The sequence below is a fragment of the Gadus macrocephalus genome, chromosome 5 (assembly GCF_031168955.1).
Source record: "Gadus macrocephalus chromosome 5, ASM3116895v1".
Lineage (NCBI taxonomy): Eukaryota > Metazoa > Chordata > Actinopteri > Gadiformes > Gadidae > Gadus > Gadus macrocephalus.
Genome location: NC_082386.1, coordinates 13,975,023 through 14,000,932, shown reverse-complemented (window position 1 = coordinate 14,000,932; position 25,910 = coordinate 13,975,023). Strand labels below are relative to the sequence as shown.

Here is a 25,910-nt window from a genome sequence, read left to right as displayed (position 1 = left end):
CGTGAAGCGGCCAAACAGCGGCCCAGCCAGCCCCCACCGCCCCCTCAGTTAATCCCTCTCAAGCCTGATCTTCTGATGCTGAATGCTTTGATAACCAACACACACACACAATCACAGCATGTGATGGAGCACACACACACACACACACACACACACACACACACACACACACACACACACACACACACACACACACACACACAGCCTGATGCACAAAAACAAACACACACACTCACACACAATTACAGCATGCACATATGCAGAATGACCTCACACACACTCTCATACACAGTATCACGTTTACACACACATACACACATGCACACACACATAGGCACGCACATGCACGCACCCAGACGCACGCACACACACACACGCAGAAAATAAATAAATACCTTCACGCTCACCCACACACACGTTCAAACTGATCAGCGTCTCTCACTTACGCACACCTTCTCACACTTCACGGTCATTCGGGGAATGTCTGTAACTACTCACATGATTGCTCTATGACCAGAAGCGCGGGGGCAGGCACACATACGGCCCAGAGTGTAGAGGTTAGAATGATTCTTCGGTTTAAGTGCGGGAAAAAAAATGCATTTCATGGAAATTGGAAGTGAACTGCAAATAACCCAATAGGCCTACACTGTCATTCATTCTAAACAGTTTTATTTTAGTTGGATCAAATGATTTTAGAATATAGCCTACTGTGGCGGCGTTAAGGGGACGACCAGACGAGAGAGCCCAGGGTATTGTATGCTATTGTAACGTATATCACATGATATTATATTACATATTTAATTTCAAACCAAGACTTTTGTATCTGCCATAAAAATGACAGAGAGGGAAATGCTGTTGGCTATGACGTTGAATGAAATTAAAGAAAGATCTGCCTCAAGCACAATTTAGGACTGACAGATAAAGATCTAAACAATTGGGGCTAAATCCAGACCATGTACCACTCAATGGATCGGGCCTAACGTGTGGACGCCAGATCGTCCCATTTCTTTTTGGTCCAGCCCTCCCCCTTTCCCTTGGGTCTCACCCACACTCTGCCTATCAACAAGAACTTTTCAAGGGAGCATGCATGCAGCCCATAACCGGCTGGACGGTGAACCACGACGCCTGCCAAGGACACCTTGCGTTGTAATAGAATAGATGCAAACAGGCGAATTGTTTTCTTTTATACAAAAATTATCTTGGGGGCCACACACGGAAATGACAGCCCAGCAAGTATTCGCTCCTTAGCCAGGACAACTATTTTCTACATCATAAAAACGTAGGTAAAACACGGGTTTGACGAAGGCGTATGTCTGCTTCTGGATTGTTGAGTTTTATAATTATAATGGTAGGCTACATATTGTGGGGGTTGTGTTTAGCTTTCGAATGAGTAAATGTATTGTATCTCTTGCCAAAAGTTCAACTTGTGAAACTAGGCTACCGAAACGACATGATCCCGAAAGTGACCTAAATGTCACTTTCTGAATATTGCAAATTATTCAATCTAAATTATCCTGAATGAAAGGAAGGAAGTACAATGGCTAGCAAAATGCAGCCATTTACCAGAAAAGTGTTTTTAACAATCATCATATTTTCTTTTTTCTGAAAGCAGAACCAGGTACGTCTAACTAATGTGATTAAACGAATTAGTGATATGCCTTCAGGCATACATTGACACATGTTGCCTCCTTATTAGACTGCCAGCAGACAGGTAGTCGATGAAGGATTCGTAAGAATATCAAAACGAGCGGCAGATATGGAGGGGCAACAACGCAGGGGTCCGTCCTCCAGACGGTACATGAGACGGAAGAGGCGGGACATGATGCATGTGCAGGTGTGTCTGGTGCTCGGAGTCCTTGGGATCACCTGGGGAGTGTCTGCCCTGACTGACGGTGAGGTTCAAACACACGATGCTCCTGGGTTCTTTATAGATTTCGGGACACAGCAATGTATCAGTCAAAGTAACGGCTTAGGGCAAGATGTTGATGAATGACACGGTGAAATTGTAAGATAAAATATTGGATCAAAGAAGCCTGTGCATGAAATCTGTAAAGGTCAACAAGCGTTTATTAACGATAAGAATGCATTCATTGTAATTTGATTCAGTGTGTGTTTGTGCGTTTGTTGGTGTGTTTAGTGTCTAGGTTACATCTTGAGTCATTCCCTGGAGCGTCTCTTGACCAATCTCAACGCAGGAAGCTTTTGGCTGTCGCCAATGGCACCCTTGAGATCAACTGCACTGAGCCAGGTATAACACACACACACACACACACACACACACACACACACACACACACACACACACACACACACACACACACACACACACACACACACACACACACACACACACAATAGTTGACCAGGATACCGTTTTATTTTGACATTTAATCCAGAATGCAGTGTGACTCATATTAAATTGAAATCGACTTCCTCAACCATGTCAGATGAAAAGTCACATTGGGCATTGTGTATTGTTGTTTTGTTTTGCCACGAGCCCTGCACAAATGACACACAAGCAGCGCTGTTTTGGTAACAAAGGCAAAGAACTCCATGGCAATCAGATTCAAACCTATTTCTATGTCTCATGGAAAGTAGGACAAATTTAGATAGTCAAGACTGCAAATCATTTTTCTGGTTTGCGGGCTCAGCTATGGGAGCCAGGGTTGTTATCCCACATGTTGTTCTGTGCGAGAAAAGAAACATTGATATGGGAGGAAATGGCTAGAGAGACGGCTTTTGTTATCATCAGATATCTAAAGTAGTATAACAACAATGAAAGATAAGATCGATGATTGGTCACACATGTGTTAGGCTAAGATTTTTTTTAAATGGTTTATCTATATAGTACATATATATTTATACATTGTATATGGGCAATTTGGCAAACTAGCCAAAATGCATTTGTCTATTTTAGTCCTCGCATTAATTAGCAAATAATTACACTATAAGCTTGACATGAATAATTTCCCACATCGCTCACTGTCCCAGGAGAGCATTCACAAAACTATTTTTCAGATCAATGGCACTGAGCATCAATAAACAGACAATTGTGAAAATGATTAAGCAAATAGACACTAAATAGAGAGCTGCACTTAATAGAGAGCTACTCCAAAGTCCTATTTGAATGAAACATAATTACAAAGATGCAGGCATTGATGATTTTATTATTTTATTGTGGCTTGTATTGAGAGATTATATCCGTATCTTTAGATTCACCAAAAATGCTCATCAATGCATACATTGCATGAAAGTTTATATTTGTATTCAAATGTTTAATTGGCTAATATAAAATAAGATATTACTTTCTTAATCCTAGACAGGAAATTTGGGACTCTCCAATCTAGATTATTCCCCCCCCCCCCCCGTCTTTGTGTGATTGTGTGTGTGCGTGTGTGTGTGCGCGCGTGTGTGTGTGCACAGAATCAGTTTTGAAATGAAGCATGCTGATTCCTTATGGTGATAACACTTAACATTGCAGCGCAATAAAAAAGCATTAATTCACACACAATTAAATGAATGAAAAATGATGAATGGACTCCACATTGAATTGGCCTCCACTTCAAGTTGACCTATATACCGACCTACTCTCAAGTGGTCTTTCAACACATCCCGAATAGTAGGTCCAATAGAGAGGGTAAACCTAGTAGCAAGGCAAGAGACACATTTCAACCAGACACTTTTAATTCCGCAACTTCTTCCATGGTTCAATGATGTAGGCTGAATTCAAAGCCCTATGTTCCTTTGAAATGCTTGATTTTAGTCCTCAATTGCTTTATACATTTTTGATTGTGAATGAATGAGCATGAATATCAGATTTCAGATAAACCTTACCTACTAGATGATGGATATTAATAACATGTAAGATTGGATGGCATGCCTATTTGGGAACTAAACGTACAGTTTTTTTTACCTGTTACTGTTTACCGATGTTCATGATCCTTTTGTGGAACAACATTGCTTGAGAAAAATCGGCAAAAGTACCAGATATGCATACCATGGATATCTCTGCTCATTCACAACACATGTATGTTTCACCTCCCTAGATGTCCATGTGATTTCTGTTCAATGAATACGCTTGTCACGAATATCAATGCAGTATCTGTATGTATTTCTTTGTGTGTTTGTGTGTGTGTGTTTGTACATGTGCGTGTTTGTGTGTGTGTGTGTGTGTGTGTGTACATACGTGCGTTTGTGTGTGTGTGTGTGTTTGTTTGTACGCACTGTGTGTGTGTCTGTGTGCACGTACGAATGAGCTTCTATCTGTTTGTCTGCCTGTGTGTGTGTGTGTGTGTGTGTGTGTGTGTGTGTGTGTGTGTGTGTGTGTGTGTGTGTGTGTGTGTGTGTGTGTGTGTGTGTGTGTGTGTGTGTGTGTGTGTGTGTGTGTGTGTGTGTGTTCAAGCCATTCACCAGTTCCCCACAGACGTCTTCTCCAACAGCCAGAGGAGGCAAGGAGCTGTGGTGCTGCACATAGTGGCAGTGAGTGACTCAATGCAACTTCATTAAGATGAACTGAACCACGTGAACTCTTGTTTCTGCTTGACCCCTTGTGTGTACTGCTGCAAAGCCAATGTGTTCATTCTCTCTGTGTACGCTGTAGCTCTGTTGAATAATGGGCTAAGTCTCTCATGTCTTCTGCCCTTTCAATGTCGTCTCCTGATCACTGCTCTATCCTCCGCTGCCTTGAGGCGTTTGAGACCCCGATGACAGTAATTGCCCTTTCAATATTGACGAGAGAAGCCTCTAGATTGATGTGAATGCATATATGATGTAAAGTTAAACGTCTTAGACCTGTACAAAGATGTATTTACAAAGATTATATTATCTATACAGAAATATTCATCTTGTTTTGTTGAGATTTGTTGTAATTTTGCGGATCTGCGTTATGATCAGGACCTTGGCCTTCACCTTTCCTCTTTTAGTCGCTCCCCGTGCCCTGATGGTAACAGCCCCATCATTTGTGTTTTGAGCGACACCTGCGTTTGCCTTACGATGACACCTCTGTGAAAACGGTCTATTCATATGACAGAATGTTGGGCGTCAGGTAAATGGAGTGTAGTGACAGTGACACGTCTTGTCGAAGCAGCACAAGCCAAAATGATCACATACCCTTGAACCGACAAGAGGATGTGAAAGGATGACACAGTGAATGAACGCTAAATTGTCAGGTTATATGTGGTTATATTTTGGCATGACAAACAAGAAAGCATTAGTAATTTTTTTTATATACTTTTTCTAAATATCTTAATCAATATATTTCTGTTTTTCTTTCTTCGCTTATCCTTTTTATCAAGACATGCAATAACTGAATGACTGCTGTGTTCCGTTCGAGCTAATCTTGATCTAGAGCTATGGCCGAGAACGTTTGTCATCTTTAGATGGAATATCTGCCCTATCTCTGTTGTTTTTTCTGTTTGCTCTACAGGCTATGTACATGTTCTTCGCGCTGGCAATCGTGTGTGACGATTACTTTGTTGTTAGCCTGGAGAAGATCTGTGAGGTAACAAAACTTCCTGGGCTTGATCACTACTTTAAGGAAATAATTAATTCATGGGACAGCTTGTATGCCTCAGAATAACATGGTTAAAATGTGTTACCTTAGGTTCACATTGGAATGTGAGCCATTCATTTGGGCATTGAATAATCTAGTCTGTTCACCATGTATAAAACAAATCCCAACGCTTTTTGCTCCCTCTCCAGTCCCTGAAAACGTGTCCTTACATAAAACTGTGCCAAATAAACTGTTTATCTTGTTATTTGTGTGTGTGTGTGTGTGTGTGTGTGTGTGTGTGTGTGTGTGTGTGTGTGTGTGTGTGTGTGTGTGTGTGTGTGTGTGTGTGTGTGTGTGTGTGTGTGTGTGTGTGTGTGTGTGTGTGTGTGTTTGTATCCTATACAGAAACTGAGCCTTACCGAGGATGTAGCAGGAGCCACTTTCATGGCCACAGGAAGCTCTGCGCCGGAGCTTTTTGCTTCTATAATAGGTATCACACACACTTCCATTCAGCACATCATCGCACAGCAGAACCAAATGAAACGCTGTTCGCTGTTCCCTGTACGTTTGTGTGACCATGACAAATGAAGGGGGATTGCAGAGTTTAAACCCCTGGCGTTGTCTTCATGTTGGGAATGATCCCTTCGTCCCATGGTTCTGACGCGGGATTATGCTCCAAGGCAAAAATGGTTGGAATTCACCGTGGGATAAAGGACAAGCTCGCTTGGCTTAGGCTCAGCTAAGTTGTAAATTAATTTCCACCAAAAAAAATTCTCTTTCAGTACGTGTTCTCCGATAAATGAGGGCACACACAGGCAGAAGTTTTTCACTCTGCTTTCCCAGAAGAATTTGAGGGAATGAAAGCAGAAGATAAGAAAGAGAGAAACAAGAGAGTGTGAGTGAAACACAGGATGTAGGATAGAGCCTTTGCAGTTCATGCTCAACGTCTGTGAAACCTTCTCCCCCTGGATATCAGATCCGCCCCCTCCTTTTCTGCCTTAAAATCCAGGCTAAAAAACACCTTTAATCCCTGGGCTTTCTTGTTTCTTCACCCTGCAATCCTGCTCATGTTCTATATTTCTGTGTTGTGTGCCCTAATATCGAAGGTTTCCGTTTATTTACGTTTTATGTAATTATGACTATTTGTTCAATGTGTTTTTTGTAAAAAGAAAAATAGTTATCCACTTTACAGCAGTCTGGTCAGTTTATGCTGTGTGAAATTGTGCTTTATAAATCAAATTGACTTACTTACTTTACTTAAAAAACATTCAGAAGATGTGTTACATCAGGGATTTCAACATAGCAGACTTTCTGTGTTTTGTTCCTGATAATAGAAAACTAAGCAAAGGTTATCCATGCCTCTTAAGTCGTAATCACGTGGGTGTGGGTGTAATAGCAGGGGGTGTGAGTGTGCGAGTGCATGTGAGGGCTTATTGGTGTGGGTCTTGTGGTTAAATCACAAGACCAATTGCTCCAGTGATCCTCCACTAAGCCTCCGGTTAGCAAGACCAAAACCAGAAAAGCAGAAACAAATTACCATAAAGACCTAATAATCAAGTCAAGAAATCCCAAGCATTAATGAAACCAAACCAGGAAGCATCTAAATAACCGAGACCTATGTCTTATTCATACTTTCATTTGTCCATTTAACCTTTATCTTGCAGAGCTAGAGTTGTGACTACTGTGTTGTAGTTTAATGAGGCCAGAAACAACTCTTAAACGTGATAGATCTCCTCAGACCTGCAATATGCGTGCACGGCATTGTGTTCATAAGAAGTATAGTGACTTTGATCAATATCTTCCCTCAGGGTAAAGGTTCTTCTGCCCATTCTGAGAGAGTACATATGAATAACGGCAAGATTCAAAAGCTTTCTAGGCGTACCGTACTGCCACACTATCCATGAGGTCACTCATTGTAACCCTTCTATCTGCCAGGTGTTTTCATAACGCACGGTGATGTCGGGGTCGGTACTATCGTCGGCTCGGCTGTTTTCAACATCCTTTGCATCGTTGGAGTCTGCAGTCTATTTGCTGGTCAGGTGTGTGGCAATCTGCAGTCTATTCTCTGGTCTGGTGTGTGGCAATCTGCAGTCTATTCTCTGGTCTGGTGTGTGGCTATCTGCAGTCTATTTGTGGCTATCAGTATACTTGCTGTTCAGGTGTGTGGCAATCTGCAGTCTATTCTCTGGTCTGGTGTGTGGCTATCTGCAGTCTATTCTCTGGTCTGGTGTGTGGCTATCTGCAGTCTATTCTCTGGTCTGGTGTGTGGCTATCTGCAGTCTTTTTTCTGGTCAGGAGTGTGCCTTACAGTATAAGGGTAACAACAACTAGAATTAAAGTTGCTCATTGTTCTTTGGCAGTACTTCTGTTGTACTTTTAGATTATTTCTTCCATCAGATAGCCAAAGGATGTTGGTTATTTTAAGGATAAGTAGGCATAGATTTACACCCACCGATATACTGACCGATTTATATTTTGTATTTCTTGTCTGCTATCTGCATACATTCATACATTGTTGAAATTGAATTAGAATTTGTTTTTAATTGATCTGACTCTTTCTCTTTCTCTCTCTCACCAAAGGTGGTCCACCTGACTAAGTATGCCGTTTTTCGTGACTCATTTTGCTACACATTGTCTGTTCTGGCCCTCATGGCAGTGAGTATAATATCCTAGCCTAAAGCTAGTATTTGACATGGTGTTCAGCTGTTCTTAAGATAATGAATACAATTAATTTCCCTGACATGAACACCCCTCACTCTTTTCTTAGTTTATCTATGATGGACGGATAATGTGGTGAGTAAAATTGACTATATTTCTTACTTTTTCTAATGTTTTTTAACTGTTCTTGTTTTTCAAGAACAGATTTAGGCAAGGTCAACAGAAAAATTGATCTCGAAATGTGACTCAAATTTCAAAAGTTGTTCAGTTATATTAGAGGCAAAAACATTAATATTCTGCATCAAGCCTTCCTTCAGAAAATGTGTGTGCTTGCCTTTGTGATGCATTACTTTAAAGGTGTATTGCCCTCATATGAAATATTTAAAGGTCTCATGGCATGAAAATTTCACTTTAAAACGAGCACTAGGTATCCTGCTCCACATTTGAAAAATGAAAGCTCAGACGCTCCGATTTCGAATGTGGCCCCATATGTCGTCATAAGGGGCCAGGTTACCTCCCCTTCTCTGCTTTGCCCACCCAGAATATTTGCCCCGACAATAAGACAATGAGCTACTTCTTTTTTATTTGGATAACCGTTCTGCTGTTGGTGTTATGGCGCATAACACGTCGGGTTGTCTGACGTCTCTGGTATTTCCATAACGAGACTCGTAGTGGGGGTTATCTCAGCCATGGTTGAGAAGGAATTGGGGGGAAAGGAACTGTGGCTTTGACTCCCTGAAGTACATGAACCGTGACATGGAGGAGAAAGGGATTGTTGCCCACGACTGTCTCCTGCCGGAGCCCCTGTCTGCCTGCTGCCGCAAGGCACCACCGCCGCGAGGCACCACTGCTACCAAGGCACCACCGCCGCGAGGCACCACTGCTACCAAGGCACCACCGCCGCGAGGCACCACCGGCGCGAGGCACCACCCTCTCGGAAGCTAGCAGCGGGCAGCGTCGAAGCAACCACCGACCCGCGGCGGTGGTGCCTCGCGGCGGTGGTGCCTCGCGGCGGTGGTGCCTCGCGGCGGCGGTCAGCGACAGCGGGCAGCGGGGCTCGGGCGGGAGACAATCGCGGGCAACAATCCCTTTCTCCTCCATGCCGCAGTTCAGTCTACTTCAGATTGATGTGGAAGTGGAAGAACCAGAGACGTCGGAGAACCCGACGCAGTCGTTTGAGATTCATAATATCGACTGGAGCACACCGATTTTTGCCGGGGTAATATATATTATATGATATAGATATCTATATATAATATGATATTATTTAGATATAGATTTTTACAGAACATGGCCAAAGGCTGTGTGCGCCTTGCCATTGTGATACATCCACTGTAAAAGAGCGCACAGTACCGTGGCCGCAAGCTGCTCAGGGCCACACCCCCACCCTCCTCCTTGACCCGCCTCTCTCCTCGCGTTTGGGGGAAGCTCAATGTGAGACTGGCTCGTAGTGGCTGTAATTTCGGCAACGTCTTCAAATACTGTGTTAGGGGCCCACTAATGTCTATATAGCATCCATAAAGTAGCATGCCATGGGACCTTTAACATCACCACACAATATCCATTCTTCATTGATGAATTTAGCCACGCAACGGTCTGGATTACCCGCAACCTATTTTCTTGTCTAAAAGGTTTTGTCTTGATATCCTCTGATTGGTTGCAGTGACATGAACTTGATGTAGTTCAAATCAACTCACTTGTCATTTGGTCACCTCCTTGGTTAATTGCAACCTATTTTTCAAAGTCTGTTAATAAATACTGTGTGTGTGTGTGTGTGTGTGTGTGTGTGTGTGTGCGTGTGCGTGTCTGTATATGCCTCACGGTGTGGGTGTGTGTTCCAGGTGGGAGAGTTTGGTCCTCGTCTTCATGTATGTCGGATACATCCTCGTCATGAAGTAAGGCCACTGGGGTTCAGCTCATGTTGTTCTCATTTCGGAGAAAGACCATCAAATGTCAAGTATTTTGCATTTTAAGTTTTTTTCAATTGCGAACAACAAGAAATCTACAGAACTTTATCGCACATTTTGTAATTGGCAGCTGAATTATCTGAACTTTCCGGAGCGTGACAGCTGGCTGACGGGGCCAACTGCGATCAGCCATCAGGGTCCAGCAATTTCCGACAGACTGATGTGACAACCTGAAAGAAAATTATTATTATTTATTTGACATATTAATTACCCCCTTGTTTTATTTCCTCTGCTGGGTGTTTGTGCCTACGTGTGTGTGTGTGTGTGTGTGTGTGTGTGTGTGTGTGTGTGTGTGTGTGTGTGTGTGTGTGTGTGTGTGGGGGGGGGGGGGTGTGCCTGTGTGGTTGTGCGTGTGTCAGGTTCAACAGCAGTATTCAACGCTTTTTTACCAGGGGTGGTTCGGTAAAAGCCATAACCAATGGCAACGCAGCCTTCAACCCGGATGACTATAGTTTCCATGGCGACGGCAATGATCCCACCAAGCGCCTATTACCAGAGGGTCAGTAAAACACCCTCTCTATACTAAGATCAGAGTTTCCCCAGATCACACACGGCCGGGCCATGTTTATTTGCTATTAGGGGGGGGTTGTGGTTGGGCTGAGCTATTAAAGGTGCACTATTTTGTATTCCATGAGTGTGCCCAAGGCTCTGAGGCATCACTGTAGATGGACTCAGCCAGCACCCCAATGTTTGAAATACTCTGAGTGGGACGAAGGAACAATGAAACATATGGATGTAGTCGGCTGTGCGGCGCTCCATTAAAAGTCACACAATATAAATGCGGCAATAACAGCGTTAGTCTGTGGTCCTTGATCACCATGCCCAGCTGTTGTCAGGTGCTGCTGCTCTGCTGCCCTCTAGTGGTCACTGCTGGAGTCTCCTCTGGCTGTCACGCAGAGGGCTTTGCATCAAACCCCCCTTTAACGTGCGTTAGGACTTGACTGAAAATATGGACTGAAATATCTCAAATATTTCTGTGTGTGTGTGTGTGTGTGTGTGTGTGTGTGTGTGTGTGTGTGTGTGTGTGTGTGTGTGTGTGTGTGTGTGTGTGTGTGTGTGTGTGTGTGTGTGTGTGTGTGTGTGTGTGTGTGTGTGTGTTTTAGGACCTGCAAATAAGATGATATCGGGAGAGGAGGGAAACCATGAACAAGCACTTAACTCACCCTTCAGAGTCCCTGGTAAAGGAACTGATTCTCTTTCTGCAAAAATAAATATAATTGGCACAACTTAATGATGATTGGATTATTACCACTGTTTGTCCTAGGAAGCCCAATGGAGATATTCAAGTGGCTAGTCTCCTGGCCAATCCTCTTCCTACTCTTCCTCACTCTCCCTGATGTCAATCAACCACGCTGGGAGAAATATTACCTGGTTTCCTTTTTTGGCTCTACTGTGTGGATAGCGGTCTTCTCTTATGTCATGGTGTGGATGGTACGTGCTACATCTGAATGGTGATGTTTAGTTGAGGTCGTCCTCTACAACTCAATTGGTGGAAAATGCAGTTTTTTTTAAATTATATTATGAGATTTGTAATGCAAAATGCTTAAAAAAAAAAAATCCGGCCATTTAGCGTTACAAACCATTCACATCTGAGTCAGAAGCTTATCAAACACTGACACAATCCCTTCAGTAGTGCATCACTTTTACAGCCAAGAAGTTTGTTATGTGGTCTGTGTAGTTGCTTAGAGGTAGCTGTCATTAGCATGTGTGTTGAGTTTGAAGTGTGTCGTGCTTGACACTTATACCTTGTGTGACGTGCGTGGTACGTCTTGTTGATTTGTCCTGGGTTCACGTCAGGTGACGGTGGTCGGCTTCACCCTGGGCATCCCAGACGTCATCATGGGCATCACATTCCTGGCTGCCGGCACCAGTGTCCCGGACTGCATGGCTAGCCTCCTGGTGGCACGACAAGGTACTGCAATGTGTGCGTGTGTACCGGTGAATAAAACGCTTCGTTCCAATTGGTCCACCTGTGCCCTATATACTGCCCTGATAAAGTCATATTTGTAGTCCAGCCATACTGTTCACAGACGTGACTTCAAAGGGGACCGGGCTGACAAACATCAAGAAAATGTCGTAGCATTTAGGTGGTCACCATTTTGTTTAATCCGAAATGTGAGTGTAAAAATCAGGTTCCCCACATAGTGAACTACTCAATACCCATAAAAGACCACAACAAAGATTTACAACTTACAGTCATTATTCCCTCAGTATCTCTTGATTCCTAGAGGTTTTCACTCATTGCATTGGATTGGTCTTTGGATTCATCCAATGGAGATGACGGGGCCGGGCCATATGGGTTATTGATGCAAAATAAACCACAGGTGGCATCCTCTTGTTTGCGTGACACAATACACGTCACACCAATGGATTTCCTGCCCATAATTAGTGTTTGAATCCCCCCTATAATTGTTTGCTAAATAGTGCACTCTGTGGTGGTCAAAGCGTATGGGCTGGCAGTGGCCAGGGAGGTAGAGTAGGTCGATTAGCCGCCAGAAGGTGGCTGCTTCCATCTAGGCTCCTCCTCGCTGAGTGTGGCGGGGTCCCCGAGCACTCCACTTAACCATAACTGCTCCTGACAAGCTGGCCGTTGCTGGCCCACACTCGACCCCAGTGTCTGAGTATGGTCGGAAGCCGAGGTAATAATCGTAAAGCGCTCGTGAGTGGCCACGGGCTGAAAGCGGCGCTATATAAATGCACTCCATTTACCATTTATGTCGGGAACGAGGGAACATGTGAGCCAATTCGAACATAGCCAGAGTGTACTGTATAGCCACTGGTACTAGGGACAGAGTTGAAGGATGGTTATAATATCAAAGAGATATCTAAGTTATGGATGCCTTAGTTAATGACAACGCTGGTCGTTAATTATGTCCGCACTTGATTAATAAACGTAAAGTTTCAGTAATGTAGCATACACTGTCAATTGTGTCGACATCAAAACAGCCGATCTTGTTGGTTGATCTTTTTTTCATCTTTATGCCGAGAACTCTTACATTGTGTAGAAAGATTTTTTTTCTGTATATTTTTTTGTATTTTTATTCTCATTTAGAAAAATGTATACACTAAGGACTTCGAGCAGTAGCTCCTCAGACCACCAGTGGATTTTAATTTAGTCGAAACAAGCATTCAAAGCAAACCAAATAGCCATAGTCAATGGCAGAGCATGACCTATATTTGATGCATTGGATTTTGAAACACACATTTTGACATTAAGCCCATCTCTCGCTCCGTCTCCGTCCCTCTCTCTGTCTGTCTCACTCCCTCACTCACATATCCTGTCCAGGCCAGGGTGACATGGCCGTGTCCAACTCTTTGGGCAGTAACGTCTTCGATATCTTGATTGGCCTAGGAGTTCCCTGGAGCATCCAGACCCTTGCTGTCAGCATGGGATCCCAGGTGAGAGGCAGGCTTGTTGAATTGTTCAAATTTCAGATGCACCCATCTCGTTTTCAAGGGGGTCCTTAACAACCTAAACTACAATCACAACATATTAAGAACATATTTCTTAACAAAAAAATATTTAAAAAAGCAACAATAACAGCTGTTGATGATGTTGTCCCCTTTGAAACCCCAACTACTCGTCTCTTCCTTTCCCTGATACATCATCTGTAAGGAGTAAGTCTGTGAACAAACAAACCTTGTCCACGTCCCTGCCGGTCTATTTTAACCTGTACGTCACACCCACATTCCTATTCATTTCATTGATTTGCCAGTTGTTAAGGGTGCTTCAAACAAAACGTTTCAGGACAAAATTACCCCCACGTATTTCGTTAGGTTTCACTTTCCCGTAAAAACTATATCAAATAATACATTTAGGGGAGAATGCCAAAGACGGGTTGGACTGAAAACACACTTGGTTTGCATAGCCTGCGGAAATGGTTGTCTAAAATAGTCTAGTGTCAAAACACAACAAAATTGTTTTCTAACACAATGCATTGAGATTCCAACCATGCTAATTTATGAATGTGACGTGTTTACTTTCATGGACACAAATATAACACAAATCAAAGCAGTAATATGTAATATAATCCACATTTTTTTCTAATTTGTGAAGGATCTGACATCATTTTTTTTTTTATTACTCCAAAACTGGCAATTGATGAATGAATACTTAATACTCGTACTGAATATTTAAATAGACTGAATTTAAGTCATCCACCAGATTCTGCTCAGTTAATTGTACTCTTGGTACTTGGCTCGGAGCTGCTTTGTGTAAACTCTGGATTTAGTGCTTAAAGTGGTGCTTAGGGGTTAGTATTGGACCTTGGGTATTAATCCTGTTTATCGGTCCTAAAGCCAAGGCCCATGGGTAACGTTGGCATGAGAAGGCCAAGCTAAATCTTCCTAAATGTTCTGTTGATACAAGAATTATCCTCTCGCTCTTCTCATGGGAGAATAACCATATATTCTACTGAGAGCCTGAGTGGAAATAACTTAACGAAAACCTTGCTGGGTAATTAACTAATCCTAGGTATACAGTGAAGTTGGCTGGTAAACTGTGCTTTATTTTAGTGTCTATTTTGTGTTTTATTTTACACCTCCACTTTGGTCAATTTAAGTGTTGTTTTTTTGAAATGTGAATAAATATGACTTGACTGTTGTGTGGTGGCGCATAGAGCAGCTTGCAAATGAAGCATCAGTCTTTTAAAAGTCTGTAATCTCAAAAGGTTTGCAGAGCAAAAAAGAGTTTAGGCATCCAAAAGGAGCCCTAAAAACGACGAAAGGGAACTTACCTAATTAAATTAATTAACTAATCTGAAAAACTGGCAAGACTCGCGCATTGGCAGACAAACAAACAAAACCAAATAATGAATTACAAGTGACGCAATCAACTATTTGAAAATCAACGATAATAAGGTGCTGAAAAAGGAACAACTGAGGCCATCTGCTGGAATGAATAAAAACTACACATATACCAACAGATTTGAATAGTTCAAAGTGGGACACAACATCTGTCTTCTCATCTTTCAGGTTCTGATCAACAGCAGAGGGCTCTTCTACTCTGTGGTGCTACTGCTGGGCTCTGTGACCCTAGCTGTAAGTTACTAACCCCACTCCACACGTGTGTGTGTGTGTGTGTGTGTGTGTGTGTGTGTGTGTGTGTGTGTGTGTGTGTGTGTGTGTGTGTGTGTGTGTGTGAGAGAATTGTCAATGTACACATTTGATGTTTATTTAATATAGGGACCCTTATCATTGGTGTATATACTAAACCTTCCCTTGTTTTCAGGTCCTTGGTATCCATGTAAACGGATGGCGCCTTGATACTCGTCTAGGGGTGTATGTGCTGCTACTCTATGTCATCTTTCTAACCATCTCCATTTTAATAGAATACAATGTTTTTACATTCATAAACCTGCCCATGTGTTTAGAAGGATAAGTGTATAGGTGTGTGTGTGTGTGTGTGTGTGTGTGTGTGTGTGTGTGTGTGTGTGTGTGTGTGTGTGTGTGTGTGTGTGTGTGTGTGTGTGTGTGTGTGTGTGTGTGTGTGTGTGTGTGTGTGTGGTCCCAGTCAGTCCCTGATAAAGCTTATTGTATCACGCACATCTGATGGCCAAATGTTCTTATCCAGCTGTTAGGCTACACGTGGAGTAGCTCCAGCCTGCCAATATATAACTCACACTCTGTGTTTGTGTGTTTGTGTTTGTGCGTGCATGCATGCTTATGTGAATATTTGTGAATTTGGCTGAAGAATTTGACAATTACTATGGTGAATGTTGGTCTGTATCTTAGCATTGTAGGGCTAGATTCGATATTTTGTAATACCATGACAATCAAAGGACATTATACACAAGATGTGTATGATAGCATCTGCCAACTGGCTGAAATTATTATATTAGACTAAATTTGTATTCAAAGAAATTTGAGGTAATACGATTACATGTATAAAATATCCTTCCAGTATACATGCTTGAACGTTTATTTCCGAGTTAATTTCTGATCTGTGACGGATGAATAAATATCAGGTACCCTGGTTTGAATGCCCTGGTCTGTCCTCTTTATGCCAAAACACTTTAGGAACTGCTTTACTGAGCATTTAACAAAATTATTTTAAAATACAAGGACAGCAAACTTTCATTTGTTTAGTGCTTAGTTGAAATGTGTTACTTGCATTAGTTTGTATGCAATGACCAAGTATTGCTAAAACAGAGGTGCTGCTATCCTTTGTTTTTCATTTGTTCAGGCTGGCTACACCTCATAAAAATACACTGGAATTAAACTAGTGAAGCTGAAGCAATAATGTTTATAGGCATTATTCATTCATTTCAATTGTTAAACAATATTTACATTTGGATTCCAAAGGACTGTCTTTAGGACTGTTTCTATTTCAGGTATCTACTTTTAGTACCAATGTAGTTGTGTTTCAGCATACATTATATGGAAATGTATTGCGAACTTTCATGAATCCCGTGGGAATAAATTTATCATGAATAATTAATAAAAAAAGTAAAGTTTGTGTGTGTGCATATATTTACTCGATATAAATCTGATGATCTGAAAGAGAAATGTGTTAGAAAAATGCAAGTTGCTGACATACTGCTTCAGGACATGATTAGGGTTAAGTTACCCATGTTTTTGGTTAACTTGTTGATTCATTGTTGCGATGATCGGTGTCGTTCTCGCGAGATAATGTGTATTCACGCAACAGGAAATCAAATGGGTTTGTTTCAGGTTTGTTTTCGTCGCCCTGTCAAACGGCTCACATTTCAGGTGAGTCATGTTGCTGTGTGCTTATGATGCGTTCCAGGGACACTTTTTAGCCCGTAAATTACGACCTGAAACTTGGAGTACATCCATCTGGTACGAGTTCACGGCTAGTGATTTAATTTTGTTGAGTTGCGACTACTAGCCTAGGGTCACTTTCGTTTAAGTTTAGATATCAAGCTTCCCCACAATGCCCTCAACAATATGCTCAACACGACTTTGAGTTTCTTTAACAAGGAGATTTTGAAACAAACTATTAGGTGTGTGTGTGTGTGTGTGTGTGTGTGTGTGTGTGTGTGTGTGTGTGTGTGTGTGTGTGTGTGTGTGTGTGTGTGTGTGTGTGTGTGTGTGTGTGTGTGTGTGTGTGTGTGTGTGTGTGTGTGTGTGTGTGTGTGTATGATATGTATGAAGGTGAACTATGCTGACCGCTGCCCGAGTTGCTAGAAGATCCGTGGTGTTCCTACGAAGCATGACTACGTCTCACGTCGATTTAGGTGTGTATTTTCCATCATACTCATATTCACAAGAAGACAGTTGTGTCCCAGCCAACTATTTAGAATTTTTGGTTAAATACCCTTTTACCATCAAATACTTATATAAAAACTCTTAATAAAAAACTTAATAAAAACTCATGATGATCCTATCCTACCTGTTTGGGCCTTTTAATATTTCAGCACTGTTCATTTTACTTTGCTGTACAAAATCCTTGGGAGTAAACAAATAAATCTGACGCGGAGTAAAAGCATAATTGAGCTAATAACTATGTTTTGGTTTTTAAAAGCTTCTTTGGAATCATAAAGCGCATGGTAATCAGCTCTTCTTTCAACGTTGTGAGAGTGCTCATCCCTCTTTGGGCTATTCTACAGAGTAGATCCTAATCATACATTATGGTTCCACTTTACCCCTGGGGCCCTCTTTGTACAAAGCTGTATGCTATCCAGTTAGGTACTCTGATTTAGATTCAGATGAACACAAAGGATACTCAAATGCAGATACTCAAATGCTTGTGAGAGAAATCAAGGCCTATAATCGTAAATTGCACCAACCACAAATGTAAGTGCTGCACGGCAAATCAGCCACATATCAGAGAGCCTACAGCGACAGATCTCACTCTCCTAACAAATGGTTGAAGCTTTGTTGCCTTGCAGGCAAAGAGTTGATACAACAGTAGAAGTGTCTTCCTTTATCGCCTGTTGGCACAATTCAATTGTTTGTTTATCTTTGTGTGTCTATTGTCTATTGATCTAATAAGTGATTACACATTGTCCATGTTTGTACTTGGCCGCTACTCTCTCTTCAAAGACAAAACAAAACCTAAAATATATCATTTGAAATGAAAGGTGATGTTCACAATGTTTTTTAATGGTAGGATACAATGTCAATAATTACCCTATATTTTCCCTCTATCTATATGTTACTAGTTATTGGTAGTTTTTGGCTACAAGGTGACAATAACACCCCTTCCCCGAAATGAAAGGGAACAAATTTTGTCTCCCAGAAATCAGCGAGAAGGCATTTTTTTACATTTTGGTAGTGGACAGGGACTTGCTCAAACAGAACCTTTGGTTAATCAGTCTAGCAGTTACCTGTTAACCAGAGTCATCCACACACCAGAACATTAGCAAACCAGATATAAAACTGATTGGGAACCAAGCATAGACACAGAGTCCAGCTAGGTTACATAATCTAAAGTCTGGAGCATACAAACTCCAAGCTTATTTAAACCGTGCTGTGTATTTGTTTCGGCCAATCATGTTGCTTGAGGCAGGGATCTGTAAGCATGCAATTAGCTATTAACAGCAAACACAAACTCAGGTAGCATTAGTGAACTGCAAAAAGATGTTGTTAAATATCACAATTCAATACCGTTGAGCCTGGCCACTGTAGAAAAACACGTATTAACCGCCTCTGAAAACTTCCTTCACACATTTTTTGTTTATCTTAAGTAAAGTATCTCTGTAATGGAACAGGGAAAAAACATTCCCTCTGCCCCTTTTGAGTTTTCGGTTTCCTGCCAAAAAAGTGCAGCTCTAACATAGAAGGACGGCTAAATCTGAGATTACATATTATGTAGCCTACCTCCGGTTTGGCTCAATGCTTATGAAGATCTCTTACTGAAACGCCTCAAGACCGTTGGTTGAGGGGCCAAGTGGCTTGAGAAAGAAAACAGAGCACTAGTTTAGCCAAGCACACAGTGAAGTCACAAGGTGGTTTGTGCTAGACAAACTACTAACATCATTGCTGTAACTCGTCCAATTTAAAGACTTTACAGCATAGGGACCATCCCTGTTTTGCATTGTTTACATAGTATAATATACTAAGTAAACAATACTTATTGGTTTATGAATGTATTTCCTTAGGACACCAACAGGCCACGGTGGTCATCCTGCCCAGTGCTCTGGCAAATGACTTCGAAGCATTCTGCTCAAGGAACCCCGCCGCCTTGTCACTGCTTTATCGCAGCCAACCAGGAGAGACATCTTGCCTTCCAATAGCCTCCAATGTTGATACACGGTAATGTACACAGATCCTAAAATGATCAGTGATTGTCAGCAGAATCAATCGTATGTGAACGATACCCATTCTGTGGATCAGTTATACTGGCACATGCTTATGTGTGTGTGGCTGATGGCTGGTTAGAGCAGCCTCACCTAGCCCCGAGTCACGCTGATTGGACTCTGGGGCTGGGAGAGTAATCAATGGGCACAGGTTGAACCAGGCAGGAAGCATGTTACACCTTCTGTCTGTATCATTACACTCAACCCTCGACAATCAGCTGGGTTGCAGCATCTGCACCATGCATCCACTGAAAAGCATGGGGTTTGGGCTTATGTCTGGAATTGGACTTGCAATTTGATGTACTTGGGAAACATGGTCAAGTTCCTCTGAAAACAATCAATTGCCCTAAGTTTCAAGGGCAATTGAATTTACTTTCATCAATTATGATATTGATTTTTTTTTATAATTGCAACTCAGCTCTTGTTATAAATAAATATTAATATTGCAATTGGATATTTTGGTGTCTGTGTCCATGTATTTACCATTAGTGACCTATATGCTGCATAATTTCCTTTGAATAGACACATAACCAACATTTTTGATTTAGCCTCTTAAATATTTAATCAATCAATAACCATACAAAATGTGTTCCCACATGTCACTCACTCTTTCTTTCTTATTTTTGTTGATTCATTCTCATTGTCTCCCAAATCTGCAGGAGCTATATTTCCCAGTACTGTGTGTTTGAGAATGGCCGTCTGCAGAAGACTGTCCCCAGTCTGAAAGGTTTCGGCGATGATTCAAGGTAACCCATGGACAGGACGAGAGACGGTGTCAACAGCCAACCAACGGGGCAGACTATGTCAGTGCAGTAGGCTAGAGCTCAGTCAAACCTAGCTAGGAGGTACAATCTGTTTTTGAAGTCTCAAAACTTTAGCTTCAGTCTCCGAGTGCTTCCCAACCACATTCAGATTGGATATCAGCACACGTCTGACCTTACACCTTTAAGCCATCTTATAAAAGGTAGAAGGTTGATATGGGGTCAATGATCAATCAAGTGAATGTAGTCTAGAATTTCTCAGCCCCACTGTTATTGAACCCCTGAACATTCTGCTATGATACATTGGTGGAGCCGCCATAGTCAGTCGGCGCCTGAACTGTGCCATTGGGCTGATGGTCTCACCCCGCCTATTGTCTCCCGGTCCCCAAGAGCTGGAGCAGACACTGGGGTGGTGCGGTCAGAGGGGCCGGGGGCCTGCTGGCCAGACATGGTGTTCTTCTACCTGGGCAGCAGTTTTGGTTTTGAGGCCCGTCTCAGGGAAGCAGGAGTTCCTGACCGGAATGTGGAGCAAGGCAAGAACGGCATGTACAAGGTATGGGCAAAGTCAAATAATTAAAAATGAATGAATGATTGGGTACTTCTATGAATAGATTTTAAGATTAATCATTATCTCATCTTAATAATGTGGTTTCATAAAGATGGAAGCACAAAATAAGATACAAAAGGTTCTGTGTGATTGAACCTCTTTTCTGTGCTGTTAGGCTACAGGTCAAATTTTATTCAGACACTGAGTGTGTGTACGTGGCTATGTATGCGTGTGTGTATGTGTGTGTGTGCTTGTGCTTATGTGTGTCATGCTATTTGCTTGTGTGTTTTTTTTTTTACGAAGACTGCAGTCCCCTGTGTTCCAGTGGGAGTGTTTGACTGCCCCCTGGTGGTCACCATGCGTCCGGTTCCTGCTGACATGGTGACCACTGCTGCGAAAATAACACACCTCAACCCACACGCCCACGGAGCTCCTATACACATAGGAGACCCAGGTACACACCTTAACGAGCAGGATGGATTTATTGTACAGTCTTTATTATATTATGTTATGTTTACGGACGTGAATGATGTTTCGGGGCAGGAGTCAGACCCAATACAGTAGCCATTGCCAAGGCAACTGAGAAACAACTAACCGAAGGGGGTTCACTTTGAGAGTTAATTGCCCCACAATACGAGTATATTTTGACGATATATTTTATCTTTTTGTAATGAGGGCATTGGGTTTAATGGCTGACAGATTTCTACAGAATGCTGTAGTATAAATGTGTTCACATAAAATTATATGAAAACAATTATTTGGATTTAGGTAGTACCCAGTATAGTGTGTGTGTGTGTGTGTGTGTGTGTGTGTGTGTGTGTGTGTGTGTGTGTGTGTGTGTGTGTGTGTGTGTGTGTGTGTGTGTGTGTGTGTGTGTGTGTGTGTGTGTGTGTGTAGCTCTCCTAGGCATACGAGACCTCTCCCGGCCAGACTATGGGGACCCAGTAGAACGCCACGCTGGTGATGTGCCAGTCTTCTGGGCCTGTGGAGTCACCGCCGTAGAAGCAATACGCAACAGCAGTGAGTCAACCATGCTATCCCCTAACCTGCATCACATGCCTGCATAAGGAAGCTTTTTTACAATTTGGTTGTAGGTCATTCATCTACTTTATGCTCTGGTTTAAGCCTACACTTGATACGTTTTTTAATATAGGGATTTTTTTGGTAAATATATTTTTTCCATATTTGCAAATCGCAGAGGTATAAAGGTATTTTATTCATGGTTAAGTGCTATGGTACCTGAGATTTTTTTATGTTTCCAAAATAAATTCAACAAAGAGGAATATTTCTTTGCCTTGTTAAGCTATTTTCACATTAAGTATTAATAAGACAAGGTTTTGCCTTTGGCGAAAAGGCAAAATAATGTCAGAGTAGCTCCAAGTTGTCCATTCGATATGAGCTGACCTCCAGCATAGTAACTGTCATCACCCTCATGATAACTGTCTTCTTTGTCCATTTTACTCATCTTGTTCCAGAACCTCCTCTGGCCTTCAGCCACTCTCCAGGCAGTATGTTCCTGACAGATATCCCAGACACCCCCCTTCCAACGTCCCAGCTGAGCCCATGCTGCTTCCTGATCTCCCAGGATCCCTTGCTGTACAGCCTGGCTTCAGAGGGGGCTGTGGGGAAGATAAGGCAGCTGGAGAAGGTGATTGGAGAAGACCCAGGTACAGTGAAACATGGAAACATTTACATCTATCAATTATTTTTTGGAATGAATTTCATGATGAATGAATATTATTGTTCATATTTCTACCTTATCTACTGTATCTGTTGCTTTCATTTACTTGCCTAGCAACCCAAAACAATGGGTGCCAGCCAATAACAGCTAACTAATGCAATGAGTGCGTTTAACCCACAGGGGGCTATTTGAGTCCATATTTATAATGCACAATGTTTCAAACTTTTTCTGTTTACATCGAGATTTGAACCATGATGAATCCATAAGACTAGGATGAAACCCACTGTATGACTTCATTTTATTGAAGATGTTTTAGGGTTTGGTTTTTCTTCAAAGAATTTCAGTTGAACAATGTATGTAAGAATGTAAATTGTATGTAAACAGAGGGGTGTGTTCACAGGTAATCGCGGCATCGAGGCTCTTTTTGTGCAGGATGAACTTTTGCGTTCCTGTCTTGCCCTTTCCCACTCTACCTCTGTTGCCATAACAACTGGTTTCCCCACACACTACATGCACAGGTATTTATACTCAATCATAATTGTGTCTCTCTTTCAAATGTGACTTGAAGATATACTTGTTTCCACCTCAACCCACTTTGAGTGGAGTCTATGATAAAGCATACACAACTTTATTCATGTTACTCCTGCTCCTGTTGATCCTCCCCCCCCCCCCCCCTCAGCCCACCTGATGAGACGGACGGCCCACCGGGGGCCCTCGCCATGGCAACCATGTTGATTGCACTCGGCAAACAGGTCACCATGGTAACGGACAAGAGAGCTGTGCAGCTGAACCAGGAGCTGTTGGAGGAAGCTGTGAGGACAGGTGGGGATATTGCATCACAGAGACCCCCTCCCACCTAATGACCCTGACTACTGCTCCATCCATTCATGGCTGGAAGGTTACCAAAGCAGTAGTTTCTAGTTTATTCCACTGCTCGTGTGTGTGTGTGTGTGTGTGTGTGTGTGTGTGTGTGTGTGTGTGTGTGTGTGTGTGTGTGTGTGTGTGTGTGTGTGTGTGTGTGTGTGTGTGTGTGTGTGTGTGTGTGTGTGTGTGAGTTTTTCAGTATTTAGTAAGGCTTTGTAATGCAGTAAAGTTGCATGATATCACTGTGTTGCAGTGGGGTCTGTACTGTCAATAAAAATATATTGTCCATAAAAAGTACTTTACATTCTGACCAGCAGACCCGCTTTTTTGGGTTACAATATTGGAAATGAAGTTAACAGAAATGTATTTGAATCTATAATACAGCCATGTGACCCATCCCCCAACTGCCGTTTTAGGTGTTTTGAAAACCACAATCCCATTGGTCACTTTTGAAGACAACGGGCACGACTCCGCCCTCCACTTCCTGTGTCACGAAGGAGACCCCACAAAGCCCAGGTCAGCACACGGGACACATTCACACCAGACACATCCACCAGCATGAACGATTCAGAAAGGGCCCACTATGTCCTACATGGACCCATTTGACTGAGGCTTCATCGTAGGACAAACACAAGTGATGTCCTACGATGACACAGACCCACAATGAGTGTTCTGATTGACGCCTGTGTTTGTCCAATGACGACGCCCCCTGGGAAAAAGAGCCTATTGTGGGTTGTTTTGATGAGCAGGTTTGACCACTTGGTGGCGATAGAGCGCAGCGGTCGGGCAGCAGATGGAAACTACTACAACATGCGGGGGGCCAACATCAAGCATCTGGTGGACCCCATCGACGACCTGTTTGTAGCCGCTGCGGACCTACCTGGAATCACTACTATAGGTAGCCTGATTAGGAACACACAATGTCTTTAGACTTCAGTGATTTACATAGTATATGATAATAATCTCTCTCTCTCTCTCTCTCTCTCTCTCTCTCTCTCTCTCTCTCTCTCTCTCTCTCTCTCTCTCTCTCTCTCTCTCTCTCTCTCTCTCTCTCTCTCTCTCTCTCTCTCTCTCAGGTATTGGTGATGGTGGTAATGAGTTGGGGATGGGCAAGGTTAAGGAGAAGGTGAAGGCCCTGATGCCAAATGGGAGCCTGGTAGCATGTGATGTGGCAGCTGACTACGCAATTACGGCTGGTGCGTTCATGGTTATATGTAAACCACAACTCCATGAATCACCTCTTTAACAAGCTGATCCCGTTTATGCAAATTATGTCATGAAGCTGTGATCATATTGTCCAGGCCTGCCTGCGTTATTTCACCTCTATTGTTCTCTGCACACAAAGAGAACTTGTACTTGAAGCACCACCCAGTATCCTGCCATGCCAATTATATTCAGACTCAGTATGGGTCTGAATATAGTGTCAGGCTTAACACCTGACACTAACTAACTCCCACCTCAAACGCAGTTTTCCCCTTTCGTTACATTTCCGTAGTTAATACTTGTGCTGTCCTCCACAGCTGACCACCGTGTGTGTTCTTGTGGTTCTGCCCTCCTCCAGGAGTGTCCAACTGGGGGGGGTACGCGGTGGCCTGCGCCCTGTACCTCCTCTACACCTGCCCCACCCACCAGCGTTACCTACGCAGAGGAACCGAACCAGCAACTTCCCCCGGACTGCTGGACAATCTACTCACCTCCCTGCCCTCTGTGGACAAAGTGAGAACAAACAACAGCTGCACTTACAATAGTAGTCAGTGTTTATCCTGTGATGATCTGAGGTTCAGAGTGCTGGAAGGTCCTCTTTCACTGGGACTCGGATGTACTCCAGTAGAAGTGAAAGAACTCGTTTAAGAAAAAAAACGATTTTAGTATAAATTAAGTCACTTCAAAAGTAACTTTTTTAACAAAGCATATCTTTCTTGAATTTTGTAGATTATTATTATTTATTTTATGACGAGTCACTTGAGTGGTTGTTTACTGTCTAACCGATCATAGCCCTCAGGTTAATTCAGTGTAACGACAGGTGATTTGTTTTCGCTGTTGAGTGAGCTCTTTAACTAAATGCCTCCTTATATATTTTTCTATACTATAACACTAAAAAGGCTACTTGATGACGGTCCACTGAGTAGTACAGTTGTATTAAGAGTTCCTTTCAGCCCTTCTCATTGATCACCTGACCACATGTGACTCCATCGGTTCCCTCTCTCTCCAGGAGGAGGCGGTGTTGTCCAGCCTGGTGCGGTTAGGAGTGCGTAGCGGCGGGACTGGTAACTTGGCCATGGAGGTGGACGCTCTGCCCTTTCACCCCACTCACTCTGACCTCGTCAGCAGGCTTGTGGCGCTCACGCTAGACTCAGGCGCCACCGGCACGCCCTGAACGCCTCCCAACACCCTCAAGCAGCAAGAAGTACGTTTAAAGGCAATGTCATGTTTTGAATATATTCTGAGGCACCTCCCCGGTTCTTCAACAGTCATTGTCTCACGTTTTCTGATTGAAAATGATAACTCTACTTCTTTTAAAATGACTGAAGGAAACCGCTTTCTTGGTTTGGTTTATCCAGAATCTGAGCTCAATATGCGATCAGGTTTAAGTCAACTGTCCGCTACGTTAAATCAGAAGTAGTCTTGTCTTCAATGTTAATGATTGTTTAATACTGTTTTATCATTTTGACTGTTAG

General features: G+C 42.6%; 2 protein-coding genes across 3 annotated transcripts; both read left to right on the top strand.

Moving 5' to 3' along the window:
- The first annotated feature begins 455 nt into the window (after positions 1-455).
- On the top strand, positions 456-25,910 carry dglucy (D-glutamate cyclase). Of its 2 annotated transcripts, none has more exons than XM_060052585.1 (15): positions 456-466; positions 17,232-17,315; positions 19,182-19,335; positions 20,039-20,125; positions 20,531-20,693; positions 20,991-21,141; positions 21,585-21,707; positions 22,163-22,354; positions 22,769-22,886; positions 23,048-23,190; positions 23,649-23,748; positions 23,982-24,130; positions 24,309-24,428; positions 24,794-24,948; positions 25,445-25,910. In XM_060052585.1, the coding sequence occupies exons 2-15, from the start codon at positions 17,240-17,242 to the stop codon at positions 25,607-25,609; spliced, it is 1,896 nt and encodes a 631-aa protein (XP_059908568.1). In that variant the 5' UTR covers positions 456-466; positions 17,232-17,239; the 3' UTR covers positions 25,610-25,910. The 2 variants fall into 2 exon arrangements, with proteins under 2 accessions (XP_059908568.1, XP_059908567.1); XM_060052584.1 differs by lacking the exon at positions 456-466 and adding an exon at positions 16,769-16,827 and having other exon boundaries at positions 17,233-17,315.
- slc24a4a (solute carrier family 24 member 4a) lies at positions 938-16,097 on the top strand. Its single transcript, XM_060052587.1, has 17 exons — positions 938-1,279; positions 1,697-1,892; positions 2,138-2,248; positions 4,403-4,479; positions 5,426-5,500; positions 5,897-5,981; positions 7,427-7,530; positions 8,072-8,146; positions 8,259-8,284; positions 9,991-10,044; positions 10,476-10,615; positions 11,220-11,294; positions 11,381-11,547; positions 11,914-12,028; positions 13,403-13,515; positions 15,091-15,156; positions 15,347-16,097. Exons 2-17 carry the CDS (start codon positions 1,757-1,759, stop codon positions 15,494-15,496), a joined length of 1,569 nt encoding a protein of 522 aa, XP_059908570.1. The 5' UTR covers positions 938-1,279; positions 1,697-1,756; the 3' UTR covers positions 15,497-16,097.